At 37.9% G+C, this 13,243-nt stretch overlaps 1 protein-coding gene across 6 annotated transcripts in view; it reads right to left on the bottom strand.

Annotated features, from left to right (window-relative positions):
• Positions 1–4,943: 4,943 nt before the first annotated feature.
• Positions 4,944–13,243, bottom strand: part of Mbnl3 (muscleblind like splicing regulator 3) — a 100,570-nt gene continuing 92,270 nt past the window's right edge. For all 6 annotated transcript variants that reach the window (XM_035450163.1, XM_027432094.2, XM_035450165.1 and 3 more), the window contains one exon: positions 4,944–12,332. Coding sequence is in view for 1 of the 6 variants with exons in the window: in XM_035450161.1 (XP_035306052.1) it covers positions 12,321–12,332 (12 nt within the window). In the remaining 5 variants the exon portion in view is untranslated. The remainder of the gene's footprint in view (positions 12,333–13,243) is intronic.

Raw genomic sequence — 13,243 nt, 5'->3', positions numbered from 1 at the left:
TGACTGAGTGAGGGAAGGCAACAACCAAGGGGAGATGACAGGAAGGAGAGGGTATGGGGACTTAATAGGGTCAGAGTAATGGTGGACTTGAAAGATCTTGCCTTAATGAAATCTAGCACTATGCATAATGAATAGATACCAATTAAAAAATTAAAACCATTATTTAACAAAATGTTGCATTGTTACAATGTATACTTTATAGGAATTGAGAAGCTGCAAGACATGTTTTAAAAGAAATATTGCTTTGATGTGTTATATTCTTCCCATCACAATTGTGATTTAATATTTAAAAATATAGTAGTAAATTACTATGATCATAGTTCTCAACAGGAACATATGTTATTGTATGCTGTTATATTAAAATATATTAACACTTGAAAATGTAAAAATTTTAATGAAATAACAATGTTGTGTACATATGGGTATGTGTGTATGTGACCATATATGTGTGTGTTATTTCTATACGTATAATATCTGTATGTGATTATATATTTGTATTTTGTTTTGTTTTTCCTGTTATTTAAAGTAGATTTTTTCTCATATAATACAGTGAAGGAAGTAAATGGCAATTATTGATTTGGGCAAATGACTCCCGCAGTTACATGAATGGCCCAGAAGGAAGCAAACTTGGGAGGGAACATGACAGTAACACAGTACTAAACATGTGTAATGACAACTTTAAACATGACTTACGGGGTTTAACCCATTATTACTCAAAAAGTTTGTACTGTATTTTTTTTTTTGCCATTCTCACAGTATCCAAAGTGGTACATCACTTTTTATTTTAAAATTCTTTTGGAGGGGGGGAGTGGAGGGGCAAAGGGACAGAGATTAGAGACAGTAATGGTAGAATCAAGACACAGAGAAGAGAAACGGGGTGGAGAGAGAGAGACAGAGAGAGAGAGAGAGAGAGAGAGAGAGAGAGAGAGAGAGAGAGTAAAGAGAGCAAGAGTCAGTGAATGTGAACACATGCTACAGACTGCACGGGGAGGTCAGAAGACAACTTACACAAGTCGTTTCAGTACTTTCACCATGTGAACCCCGAGGCCCAAACTTAAGTCACCAAGCTTGGTGGCAGGTGCACTTACCACCTGGTTGCCCCAAGAATGGCACATTTCAAAATCCTAATGGCACTTCCTCAGGATCCAAAGCACACAATAGTGAATGTCGCTATATGTTGAGCATGCTCTTTGATCATTTCCTTAAGGGTTTTGATGATTTTCTGGGATCACACTCCAATCCTAATGGTTCTTTTTTAAATGAATTTTAAAAGTTAAATAAAAAATAATCTTATTTTACACACCAATCCCACTTTCCTCTCCCTCCTGTCCTCCTGCTCACCATCCCACTCCTCATCAGAGTGGATGAGGCCTACTATGGGGGAATCACCAAAGTCTGTCACATCATTTGGGGCAGGACCAAGGCCCTCCCTCCTGTATCTAGACTGACAAGAGTATCCCTCCATATGGAATGGGCTCCCAAAAGCCTGTTCATGCACTAGGGATAAATACTGGTTCCACTGCCAGCGGCCCCATAGACTGCCCAAGCCCCACAACTGACACCCACATTCAGGGGGGCCTGGTTCAGTCTTATGCTGGTTCCCCAGATGTCAGTCTGGAGTCAGTGAGCTCCCAATTACTCAGGTCAGATGTTTCTGTGGGTTTCCCAAGCCTGGTTTTGACCCCTTTGCTCATCACTCCTCCTTCTCGGCAACCGAATTCCAGTTCAGCTCAGTGCTTAGTTGTGGGTGTCTGCTTCTGCTTCCATCAGCTACTGGATGAAAGCTCTAGGACAGCATCTTAAGGTAGTCATCAACCTGATTACGGGGGTGGAGGGGTTAAGGTAGCCTCTCCATTATTGCTTAGATTCTTAGTTGGGGTCATCCTTGTGGATTCCTGGGAATTTCCCTAGTGCCAGGTTTCTCATGAAGCCCACAGGGCCTCTCTTTCCTTGCTCTCCTTCTCTGTTCTTCCCCCAACTTGACCTTCCTGATCCCCAGCTTTCTCCTCCACCCTCCCCTTCTCCCCTTTCTCCAACTCCTCCCATGCTGCCAATTTACTCAGGAGATCCTGTCCCTTTCCCCTTTTCAGGGGATCCATGTATGTCTCTCTTAGGGTCCTCCTTGTTTCCTAGCTTCTCTGAGATTGTGGATTATAGGCTGATTATCCTTTGCCCTATGTCTAGTATCCACTTATGAGTGAGTACATATCACGTCTGTCTTTCTGTGTCTGGGTTACCTCACTCGATGGTTTCTATGCACATTTAAGTTCTAGAACACTTCTTAGGGTGTCCATCAGAAGAAAGTAGTTGTTAAAGGGGCTCTATCCCTGACTGTTGGCTCAGATCATCATAGAGGCTTGCTTGATATTATCATTAAGGTCTTCTATACAAATTTCAAAAATGGGCCTCCTTATTTGCACAAATGCCTCATTTGCTGGCAGCAGCTAACTAGAGCTCCAGACCATAACTGTTAATCACCTGGCTCTGGGTAACTTCAGCTGTCTTGGTATAACTGCCCTCAAATGTATTTTAATGTGCATTTCATTAATAAGAACTTAAAAAGAACCACAACACCTTGAATGAAACACACACACACACACACACACACACACACACACACACACTTATTAATTAACAAAGGTACATCAGTAACTCCTTACAATATATTTGTAGTCTCTTAACTGCCAAGTTTTCTAACCCATAATTTTTTGCTTCTTAGGCCATGAAAGGTAAAGGCAAAGTTTCCATCCCAATCTCATTCTTGACTACCCTTTTCTTGAGAACTACATTGATCCTCATTAGGTGGATCAGCATGTTCTGTGACAAGTGTCTTCAAATGGGTTGCAGACAGGCCTCAGCTTCCCTCTGTGTTCCCTAAGTCCAGTTGTTCAACGGGGCATCTGCTTTAATAGCAGTGTTTCTGCCATAGATCCCCTGTTGCTGTTTTCACCAAACTCTTGTCGCGTGTGCCTAAGAAGCACTAATTTCCATCACACACAGGAAAACATACCCCATCTTACCACTTTTTCCAAGTGTTTCTGCTGTACCTTGCATAGAACACTTTGCCCTGTGCTATTTCCATGCTCAACACAAAACCCTGGGGGTACTCTGGCCAGAATGTCTTTTTAATACTGATTGCTGCATCTACTTGACTATTCTGCTTTTGTGGATAACAATTAATTTGTGTAGTTCTAACAAACCTTACTCCATGCCCTGGTGGCTGCCCCTTCTATCTAAAGTATTCTTGGCTTTATTCCCCAGATACCCACTACCTTCCTGCCTATGGGTAAGTGTGAGCTAGGTACAAAAAAAGGAACACCTTCAAGGAGTCAGTAAAAGGGAGATTTCCAAAACAGAAGGAGTCAATTTTTTGTTGTTTCTGTTTTCTTTTTTCAAGACAGGGTTTCTCCGTGTAGCCCTGGATGTTCAAGAACACATTCTGCAGACCAGGCTGGCCTGGAACTCACAGAGATCCATCTGCCTTTGCCTCCTGAGTGCTGGGATTAAAGGAGTGCGCCACCACTGCCTGACTTTTTCAAGTGAGAGTATGTGTGTGTTCATCTGGTGAATATTAACTAACAAGTATGGGCATTAGATTATGATGGACTATGATCCAGTAAGAGGCTGGTCAGTGGAGTATACTTTCTTTTTAAACCCAAGTTAAACCTTAAATGACTTCCATTTTTTACTCCAGTATACTGAAAAATTTGGATGTATAGTGGGCTTTTTCCCATTTTTTAATTTTTTGATTTCATTTTACATTCCAAGCACAGTTCTCGCTCCCACCCCATCCTCCCCCCCCCTGCCCAGTTCACCTCCAGTCCACTCCTCCTCACAGGTAAGGGCTCCCATGAGGAGTCAACATAGTCTGGCGTAATAGGTTGGGGCAGGGCCCAGTCCCTCTCCCATGCTTTAACACTGAACATAGCATCCCACCATAGGGAATGGGCTCCAACAAGCTAACTCATGTACCAGGTTTGTATCATGGTCCTACTGTCAGGGGCCCAGTGGGGCATACTCTTAAAATGCTGATCACTTGAATAGGTTCTGCACTCTGGAATCTTCAGGTTTTCACTATGTAGTTAGTATTTTAGTTTCGTCATTATTTGAGCAGCTTGCAGGCAATTATAAGGATGAAAGCATTTTCATCTTTTGGCCTCTTTGAGGTGGCAACTGAATGACCCACTAACCTATAGACATTTGAATTCTTCTCCCAAATACTGGGACTGGATGTTACCTATACACGCAGGTGCCTATTAATGAACCACAGGAGAGCCGTGCCTTTCTAAGTACAAACTTCCCCAGCAGAGGCAGTACATTAAATGCTTCCATTCTTTAGACTGTAATTTTTCTCTTAAATTTCAGTTGTCAACAGGTCTCTGAAACCTGGGATCCCAATAGTAAGCTTCTAAAAGGGAAGTTTCCAGATGTGCCTGCAGATGTAGGACTGCTCTGTTTCTACCATGGAACTTTCAGAAGACTAGGGGCAACTAGGGATGAGTAAAATGGGGTTCAAAAGGATGCTGCAAAATAAAGTGAAAAGTTCTCAAGACAAACTTGGTTGATATCTGGCTTTGCCTAAAGGTACCAATAGAAAGTCTAAATCTCCATTTTGACAATAGTTGGGAATGTCTGCAGTGAATTGTTAAATAAAATAAATAAAACAAAAATGTCTTTGTTTCTAATGTCCCTCAGAAACTCAAAGGCATATTCTAAAACACATGAGAAGTTTGTGTGTACCAGTTATCCATTTCATCCTCCTCTTTCAGTATGACATATGAAACTGGTGCTCTTCATTTCATTCTTGTCAAGATGGGAGGCAGTGTTGGGAGCCAAATCACGAACTTAAATTTTATGTTAGAGTTATTAATGTCAAGTTTGGTATACTAGAACATGAATAACTTTTGTCTGAATATGTGAATAAGAATTCATAAAAGAAGGCATAACCAAGGAATTTGAAAACTTTATTAAAAGAATAAAAAATAAACATAAAAAGTAGAATACTAAAATGAGCTACATAATGCACACTTCTAAACACAAACAGGGAATACAACACTGTAACTTGAAAAAGTCCAAACATTTGCAGTTGAGGGAATGAATTACTGCATTTGGGGACAAAATATTATGTGAACAGTTTTTATTTGTAAAATATTTTGGTTATTGCTTAAGTGCTTAATTGTTGCACAGTGCTAAGAATTTTCTTACTATAGCATTCATTTTTTTTCAAGACAGTTTCTCTCTGTGTAGCCTGGCTGTCCTGGAACTCTGTGTAGACCAGGCTGACATTGAACTCACAGAGATCTGCCTGCCTTTGCTTCCCGAGTGTTGGGATTAAAGGCGTGTGCCACCACCACTCAGCTATTATAACATTCTTAAATTGTCATTTTTTTCTGCTCAAACCAAATTCTTCCACTTTCTGTAATCCAGATCATTGTTAGATTAAGGCATAAATTATCCCTTTAAAATTACACAGGGAGTAACCTAGTTCATCATTTTAAACAAAATAAGCCATCTGGAAGGCTGATATGGAAGAATCAATCCATTTAAGTCATGGAATTTGGACTAGTTTACACACTATAGTGAGTGAGACCTCACCTTTTAAAAAATGGACTTCATTTCAATTATTGTAATTTGGGAGCAAATGGCTCATTTTATAACTAAAGCAATAGCTATAATAATAAAAGGAACTTATTTTGAAAAGGTTATTCCCAGAATCTAATGAAATGGATGGTCATATCATTCACTCAACTGCTAGACACAGACACAGCAACAAACAGTTTGGTTTCTGTCATTAACAGATAACATCTGTGTACAGAAATAAAGCTTTGGAACCATGTAGTTCTATGACAGATAGTCTCAAGGTTGTGTTTGGGATAAAAAGCTTGCTTAATTCTTTTAGGTCTTGCTACAGAGGTATTTTTAAAAGTAACATGACATAAAAGAAGATTCTTGCAGTACCTATAAAGAGTGGCAACCTATGTCAGACAAAAGCACTCTTCATTTTTAGGTACACTGCAATTAAAGAGGGGTTCTGTAATAAACATAAAATTCCTCTGGAATAAACCAGATTTTTAATGTTGGTAATTCACTTATAGCAAGGGCAGATAGAGGGGCTATAAATTATGACTGTCATAAGTTAATACCAATTGATGTCATCTTTTGGCTTTAGTCATATGCATTTGTTATAGTTAATTCTCCATCTTGTTTTACTGCTTTAAATACAGTCACTATGTTTAAGCTTCAGCATGTGACCAAGTGGCTGTAAGCATACACATGCTATAAATTCATTGACTATCTTTTGTGATGCTTCAAGGCTTATCCCTACTAATTTATGGTCAATAGTTCTGGACTTAAAATATTATATCTGAATGGACACATTGTTAGAGTACTTGCACAGCACACAAAGCCCTGAGCCATATTCTCAGCACCACACAAAATTTTATCTATTGACCTTATGAGAAAATATTTGTATTAATTCCAAATTCACAAGGGAATGTCCATGTAAAGACAAAAGTGAAATCGTGGGGCTTGTAATAAGGCTGAATCAGGCATTCCTAACTACAAAATAAATGTCTGTTTACATTTTCTATCGGCCAAAATGTCTGCTCAGGTTGTCAGGATGTTTGGTATGCTTGAATCTTAAGTGATCAGGAGCTGAGGGAAAAAGAAGAGTAATTTCTAGCCAACTGGCCCTGAGCTATGGGTTACATCTAAGGCTTGGTTGCATTCTGGCTTTGGTTTGTTTTCCATTGTTCTCTCGTTTTCTTCCCTTTTTTCCTTTTGCAGTGCTGGGGATGAAATCCATGGCCTCACTCATGTAGGCAAGTGCTCTACTACTGAGCTATGGCTGCAGCTCTTTGTAATCCAAGAGGTAGCAGGATGGCTAGCAGCATTTCACAGGAACTACCTTCAGCCTAGGATGGGTCCTTTTCCAGTGTGACTGACACCTGCCTCAAGATGGGAAGTGCCAGGGTAATCCAGCCCCTAATCATTCAAACTTCCACCATTAATAAGCCTCAGTGCCTGGTGGGGGCACCAGTCAAGTTCCTTGGCTATCTGTAAGTGTGGAGTGAAAACTGACAGAGTGGGTTAGATAGATTGACATTGTCTGCCAACTTCCATGTTGTGTTAGCTTCGGGATGCTTTTCTTCTGCTTAGTTAAAACATTAAAAATTTGTCACTTAAGTCCATATTAATTGATGTATGTATTAACTATGAAGGATGAAGTCTGTTTTAATCGGATGTGCAAGAAACTATCTTGTAAGGGACGGAGTATTTTATCCTGCTTTTTATAATTGAAAAAAGAAAACCTCTGCTGGGAAGCTTACCCATTATGTGGTGTATGCAGGAGTGTGGGGTGTGTGTGTGTGTGTGTGTATGTACAGTGGGAATTAATTCACAAGACAAATAACCTTTGCTAGTAGCCTTACTAGAAGAAGTGTTTTGTACTTTCGCTCAGTGCTGTTAAGGGGGATCTGGCATATGTTAGCAGGCTGAGCTTCTGGTGAACTCTAGCAAGTTAGCAAGTGTCCACAACAGCACTGCAACACTATGCTTTGGTTAATTCTCAGAGCAAAGAATAACTGCCTTCTCAAAGCCATGGAAACCATTCTCACTAACTTTCTGCTAGTACCACAGACTTCTTATACTTTACAAAGCTCCAAGGATTGCTTTCATGGACTATGTACATAAGTGCAAAAAAGGTGTGTCTCACACATTCGCACCCTAACTGAGACAGTTAGGTCACTGCAGCATATGCTTCTTAACACTGTTGAGGGGTTTTTCTATAGTATCTTTAGGTGTGGTTTCACTAATATGAGTTAATTTCTAAACATTGCATCATGCTTCAATCCTCACACGAACTGGGGGCTTCAAAAACATCGTTTTGAGCTGTTATCTTCTATATGTTTGCACTGTCATGAACCACATATAGCTTACCAATAAAAGCTTTACATGCACATATGTCTAAAGGTAGCCATGTTGTAGTTTTGTTGCCAAAGCAACAAGTAAATATATTTAGCTGACAACTATTATTTGCATACAAAGCTAAATTTGTTCTTAAATTGTGAATTGTAGAGTGTAGTTATGGACTGTAATCTATACCGTGTTATGCTACAGTGTCAGCTTAGAGCTTAATAAATGGTCTGAATATATGTAGTAAAAACTTAAACTTGCTCTAACTCTTCTTCAAAATTAAATTCCTTAGTTACTTAGATACAAAAACGTAGTAAAATAAAAACCTTAAAACTAACAATAAAAAAATGAAAACATGGCACCAATTAGTGACTTGGTACTCAGAGCCTATATTTGTAATTACATTTACAGTTTGATTAGACTATCTGCTAAACTTGCAAAAAAATTCAACTCTTTTACCTATTTTATTCTACTACCTTTGACAGGCACTGGTAAAATTAGACCACTATCTTATTAAATCTACAAATCAAAATTGAGAACTGGACCCTCCAATTTTACTTATTTCCATTTCAATGTAAGTGAAATGTAGAAGAGCTTTTTTTAAGGGTAAAGATAACTACAATTACTAATCATTCTACATACCATAGCCCATTGCACAGACTGACAGATCTCAACAAACTTGGGCTGTATTTCACCTAAGAGCATCTCACCAGCACTCTTCCAAGACAAGGAAGAAACAACTGGCATTCCGAAACGTTGCATATGAGCTGCCTCAGCTGCTTCCATCATTTCCTACAACATAGTGTAGATGCTGTTCCTTCTTCACACGTCATTGTCTTACTGGTCATGCCAGTCAAAGCTAATTCAAGGCAAACACATTCATGTCATTTGGTTCCTGCTGATAGTGGAGAGCAGGTACTTGCTTTTTCCTGGAGATCAGGGGAGTTGAGGGCTCCCATTAGTGGACAACAGTTATGGCAAGATCAAAGTGCTTAGCATGCTCAGAATGGATGAGCAAGATGGATGGAAGAAGACTGCTTTCACGACCAGATACAAATTAATCTAGGAAACGGACATCAAAAGCAACAGCTGGCTGTGGATTCATGCTCCAATGTCAAAAGTAAATGCTGTATTTAAGTAGCAATTTTATGAATCCACTTAATTTAATTTTAGTCCCTATTTAAAATATTATGGTCTCATACTGCTTTCTGTAAAAGCTGAATCTACTAAGCCCTTCTTAAATGACCTGTTTAGATTGCTTATCTGTATATTTGACATGTTTTATCCAAGTTTCAGTGCTCTTGCAAATTTTGGCAAAAGGCTGAGAAGATAAACAAAACCAATAATTTTGGAGAAATAAAAACAGAGGCCATTGTAAAATGCAAAGACTAAAAAATGCTAGCTAACTAAGAATCACAACTGATTAGAATTTAGTTTATTTACAGATGATTCAGTAAATTTTTGTTTAGAGTCACTGATTCATTGTGACTTGTCTTGTTAATTCAATTTATAGTCTAATGACTATATGACTAATGACATTAGACTATATATATAGTCTAATGACTATATATTAGACTATAGTCTAATGACAAGTCTAATGACTTGTTTTTTTCTTCAATAAGATCATTAGTCATTGCACAACTAAAGAGTGCCAACTTAAAAGTTTCATTTCCCTCAAAACTCGGTAAAATTGGATCAAAATGTTCGAGCTTTGAGTTTGCCTTCTTAAACTTCATGTACATATCAACTTTAGTATGTCCCAGAAATGCGTTGCACCAAAAAGACAACTACCCTGAATGTTCCTCACTGAATCTCTTCCTAAAAATAAGTCAATGTCAGTATCTTCCAGTGCTTAGAGCAACATGAGAACAGCTCTACTCTAAGTTTATCATCTGTCTATTTTTGTCAAAAGTGTAAGAAGTTAAATGAGATAGTATGTTGCATTAAAATGTCAAACTACAAAAAGTTCATTTTGCACAAAATATTCCCATATCCATTAAGAACTACATCTAGACTAGCTCAGATACATTCTTTCTGGAGTTATGATTTTAGAAAACAGAAATTAATTGGTTTAAAGAGCCCACAGGTAAAAGGGCACACAACTCTTAATCTCTAACTTCAGGCAATAGGTAACAAAGGGCAGAGGCCCAATAAACAAAGGGCAGAGGCCCAATATACAAACAAGACTGTTTAGAAATCACTGGGGACCAGGATTCACCTGGATAATTAAGATCTATAGGATACAAACCACCAGAGGTAATTTTGCTTTTTTGTATTCTGAGCCAATCTGATCTGCTTTGGGTTGGAGCCTCAAATGTTCCAAAAAAAAAAAGATGTAAAAGGGAGGAACAATTGGTTCCCACAATGGCTAGGCAGCCTTAGGCAAGTCACATTGCCTGGCTCTCTATTTTATCAGCCGTGGAAAAGGCAATAAAGTCTTTGCCAACTCCACTGTTCTGAAAATCAATCCAACTACCTGTCTTAAGGTATCCCAAATGCTCTCTTTTCTTGTGATGTTCATGAAGTAAAACGATCTTTATATATCCAACAATTTGATGATTTTATACTTTCCAATGGGAGAATACATATTGAGTAGAAAATATTAAATCTACTTAAGCTGTTGGAAAATGTTTCCTCCATGTTATAATAATAGTAATGTTAATAACTATGTAGAGTAGAAAAGGTACATTATATGTCATCGAAAGAGATGGATTGCTATTTGCTATTTGTGAGATTATTTCATACACATTAGTAAGAAGAATTCATACCACACCTCCATGGGATATTGCTATTCTATATCAGCCAAATGATGATAAAACTGACTATAATTTTGAATCACACATAAAGGCAAATAAACTCAAATGAGAAAAAAATAGGTTGTGTTCTGAGACCCCCCCCCCAACTCTGATGTTAAAGTTTTGGCAGAGAAAACTTGTCAAAGCTTGCTACTTCACTGCAGCTTGTAGAAAATTGGAAACTCGGCTAAAATGAAGTAAAAGACAATTGTGGAAACCTTTTCTAGTTCTTTTGCATAATCAGTCATTTTAAATGTCTTCCTGTCCCTATCCCTGCCATTTTTCCAAATCTGTACTCAGCCTCCTTCTGTGATCAATAGAAAAGACTGTCCATTTGGGGAGGTAAGGCCTCATTTGGAAACAATTCTCTTTCACCTGGATTGACTTTTGCTAGACTGCATCTTACTTATTATTCAAAGAATAGTTTAAAGAGCATGAGGCATTTGCATTTGAAAAATGGCACTTGTGCAAAAGGTTACAAAGCAAAGGTTTTACACACTTTCTGCCAGTATATAAAAACTGTCTCCACGCCCACATCTCTCTGCTTGATTTATAAGCTATGATTAGCATACCTTTAAACTAGTAAGTACCAGTTTCTCAACTGAAGATGACAAATGGCTCAATTTTAGACACTCAAACTGAGAGACAGGATTCCTGTGACACAGTAAATGTAACAGCTACTCTACATACTTTTTGTACATGTTCAGAAATTTATTGGAATGTGAATATTTGACTTTCAAGTTATTTAAAAGGAATGGTTTAAGGGTAACGTGAACTTTCCTATCATATGTTGGTAACTATTTTTCTCTTTAAAAATTGAGCATATTTTAACTATGCAAAGTCAGATCTACATGTAAAATTCTATGAACAGGTTTTGTGTACACTCAAAAGTGAGGCCTTTTAAATGTTTGCATCAAGAAACTTATAGAAATGTTTTAAAGAGTGCATATTAACATGAACCTGTCATGTTTTTCAATCACATATACCTCTGGTTCCCCACTAATGCATTTAACTGAAATCAAACACCACGTATAAACAACAAAACACTAGCATGGAAAAGCTAAACAGAACCCAATTTAATACAATATATCAACGGGGTAAAATGGTACTGGACATATTCGTTACATTCTACATCAATCCAACACACTATCCTGTAAACAAACAGTAAGGTAACACTTCAAAAACAGAATTAATCCACCAAGAATGTACAGTAAGCCTACAGTACACTGTGGAAGTTCATTTAACATTACAAAAATTGCAAAATTTTACAGTTATATCCAATATGATAGATGGATAATTCATGTAATATGGATCTGATAAGGCATATAAATGACAAAGCTGTATGGTTATATTCTATATGCTAATTCTTTTACAATTAATAATCCATATTAGGTAACACATAGTGGTCAACCTTCTATTTGCTTTAACATCTTCACAGAATTTGGAATGCTTTATTTTAAATTTGAATTTTTTGACTGTTGTATGTGCTTTAATATATTGACTGCACCATGCTTATAGTTGTGTTGGTAGAAGAGGACATACGGGAATATGTATAAAAAGGCCATAACAAGTTTCTTCTTGAGAGATTTGGGTACTCTGTAACTCTGCTGCTCAGAATTTCAACTGAAATAGAAAACAAAACAAGAGAGTCAGTAAAAAAAAAAATAGTGAAGGGTTATTGTACTAGGTGTCAGGAGACTAGTTCTTATTCCACTTCTATAAATGAACTAAGCCAAGATATTCCTCACTCTGAATTTCAGACTCTATGTCTGTGACAGTGGGAGTAATGCAAACAATCACTAAACAGACACATAGCTAGGACAGTCTATGGGAGCTTCCCATGATGGCCATATTTAAGGCATTATCTAACAATGCCAAACTTTTTGCTCATCAGCCAACCATCAGTTCACCTCATTCAACAGACATGTACCCCCAAGTTGTATTTAATACCAAACACTTGGAAAAAGTCCAATAGTAAACAAAGCTTTACACTTTTAGCTGAATATCTTACACCCTTCCAGAAAAATCCTGAACAAGTCATTTACTATTATACAAAATGACATTTTTGATCTTTGGAGAAAATTTTCACACTTGTTGCACGTGAAAGTTACTGTATTCTGTCAAATGTCTTATTGTTTCTTTTTTTAATTTTTAAAACAATCTTCTTTCACATACCAACCCCAGTCCCTTCTCCATCTCCCTCCACCTCTCCCCACCCCACCCCCATCCACTCTTCAGAGAGGGTGAGGCCTCCCATGGGGAATTCCTCCATAATTTTTTAAAGGAATCAAGAAGAAAAAAACCATTCTTCCAAACATATTTTATGTAAATTAATTGTTTGATTTTCTTTACCTTGATGTCCTATGAGAACCGGGCAAGCATTGGACAAACCTCCACTCTCATGTCTAGGGCTTTCCCGAGTTGCTACTATCCCAAATAACACCTGCGACAATGATTCTAACTTCCAGCTCCTTCAGTTCTCCCACAGCTTTTGAAAAGATTCCTATGACTGAGAGGACCTGCTTACCTAGTGT

This window comes from Cricetulus griseus, chromosome X, assembly GCF_003668045.3.
Source record: "Cricetulus griseus strain 17A/GY chromosome X, alternate assembly CriGri-PICRH-1.0, whole genome shotgun sequence".
NCBI lineage: Eukaryota > Metazoa > Chordata > Mammalia > Rodentia > Cricetidae > Cricetulus > Cricetulus griseus.
The sequence above is the reverse complement of the archived record's forward strand: the minus strand, read 5'-3'. Positions and strand labels throughout refer to the sequence as shown.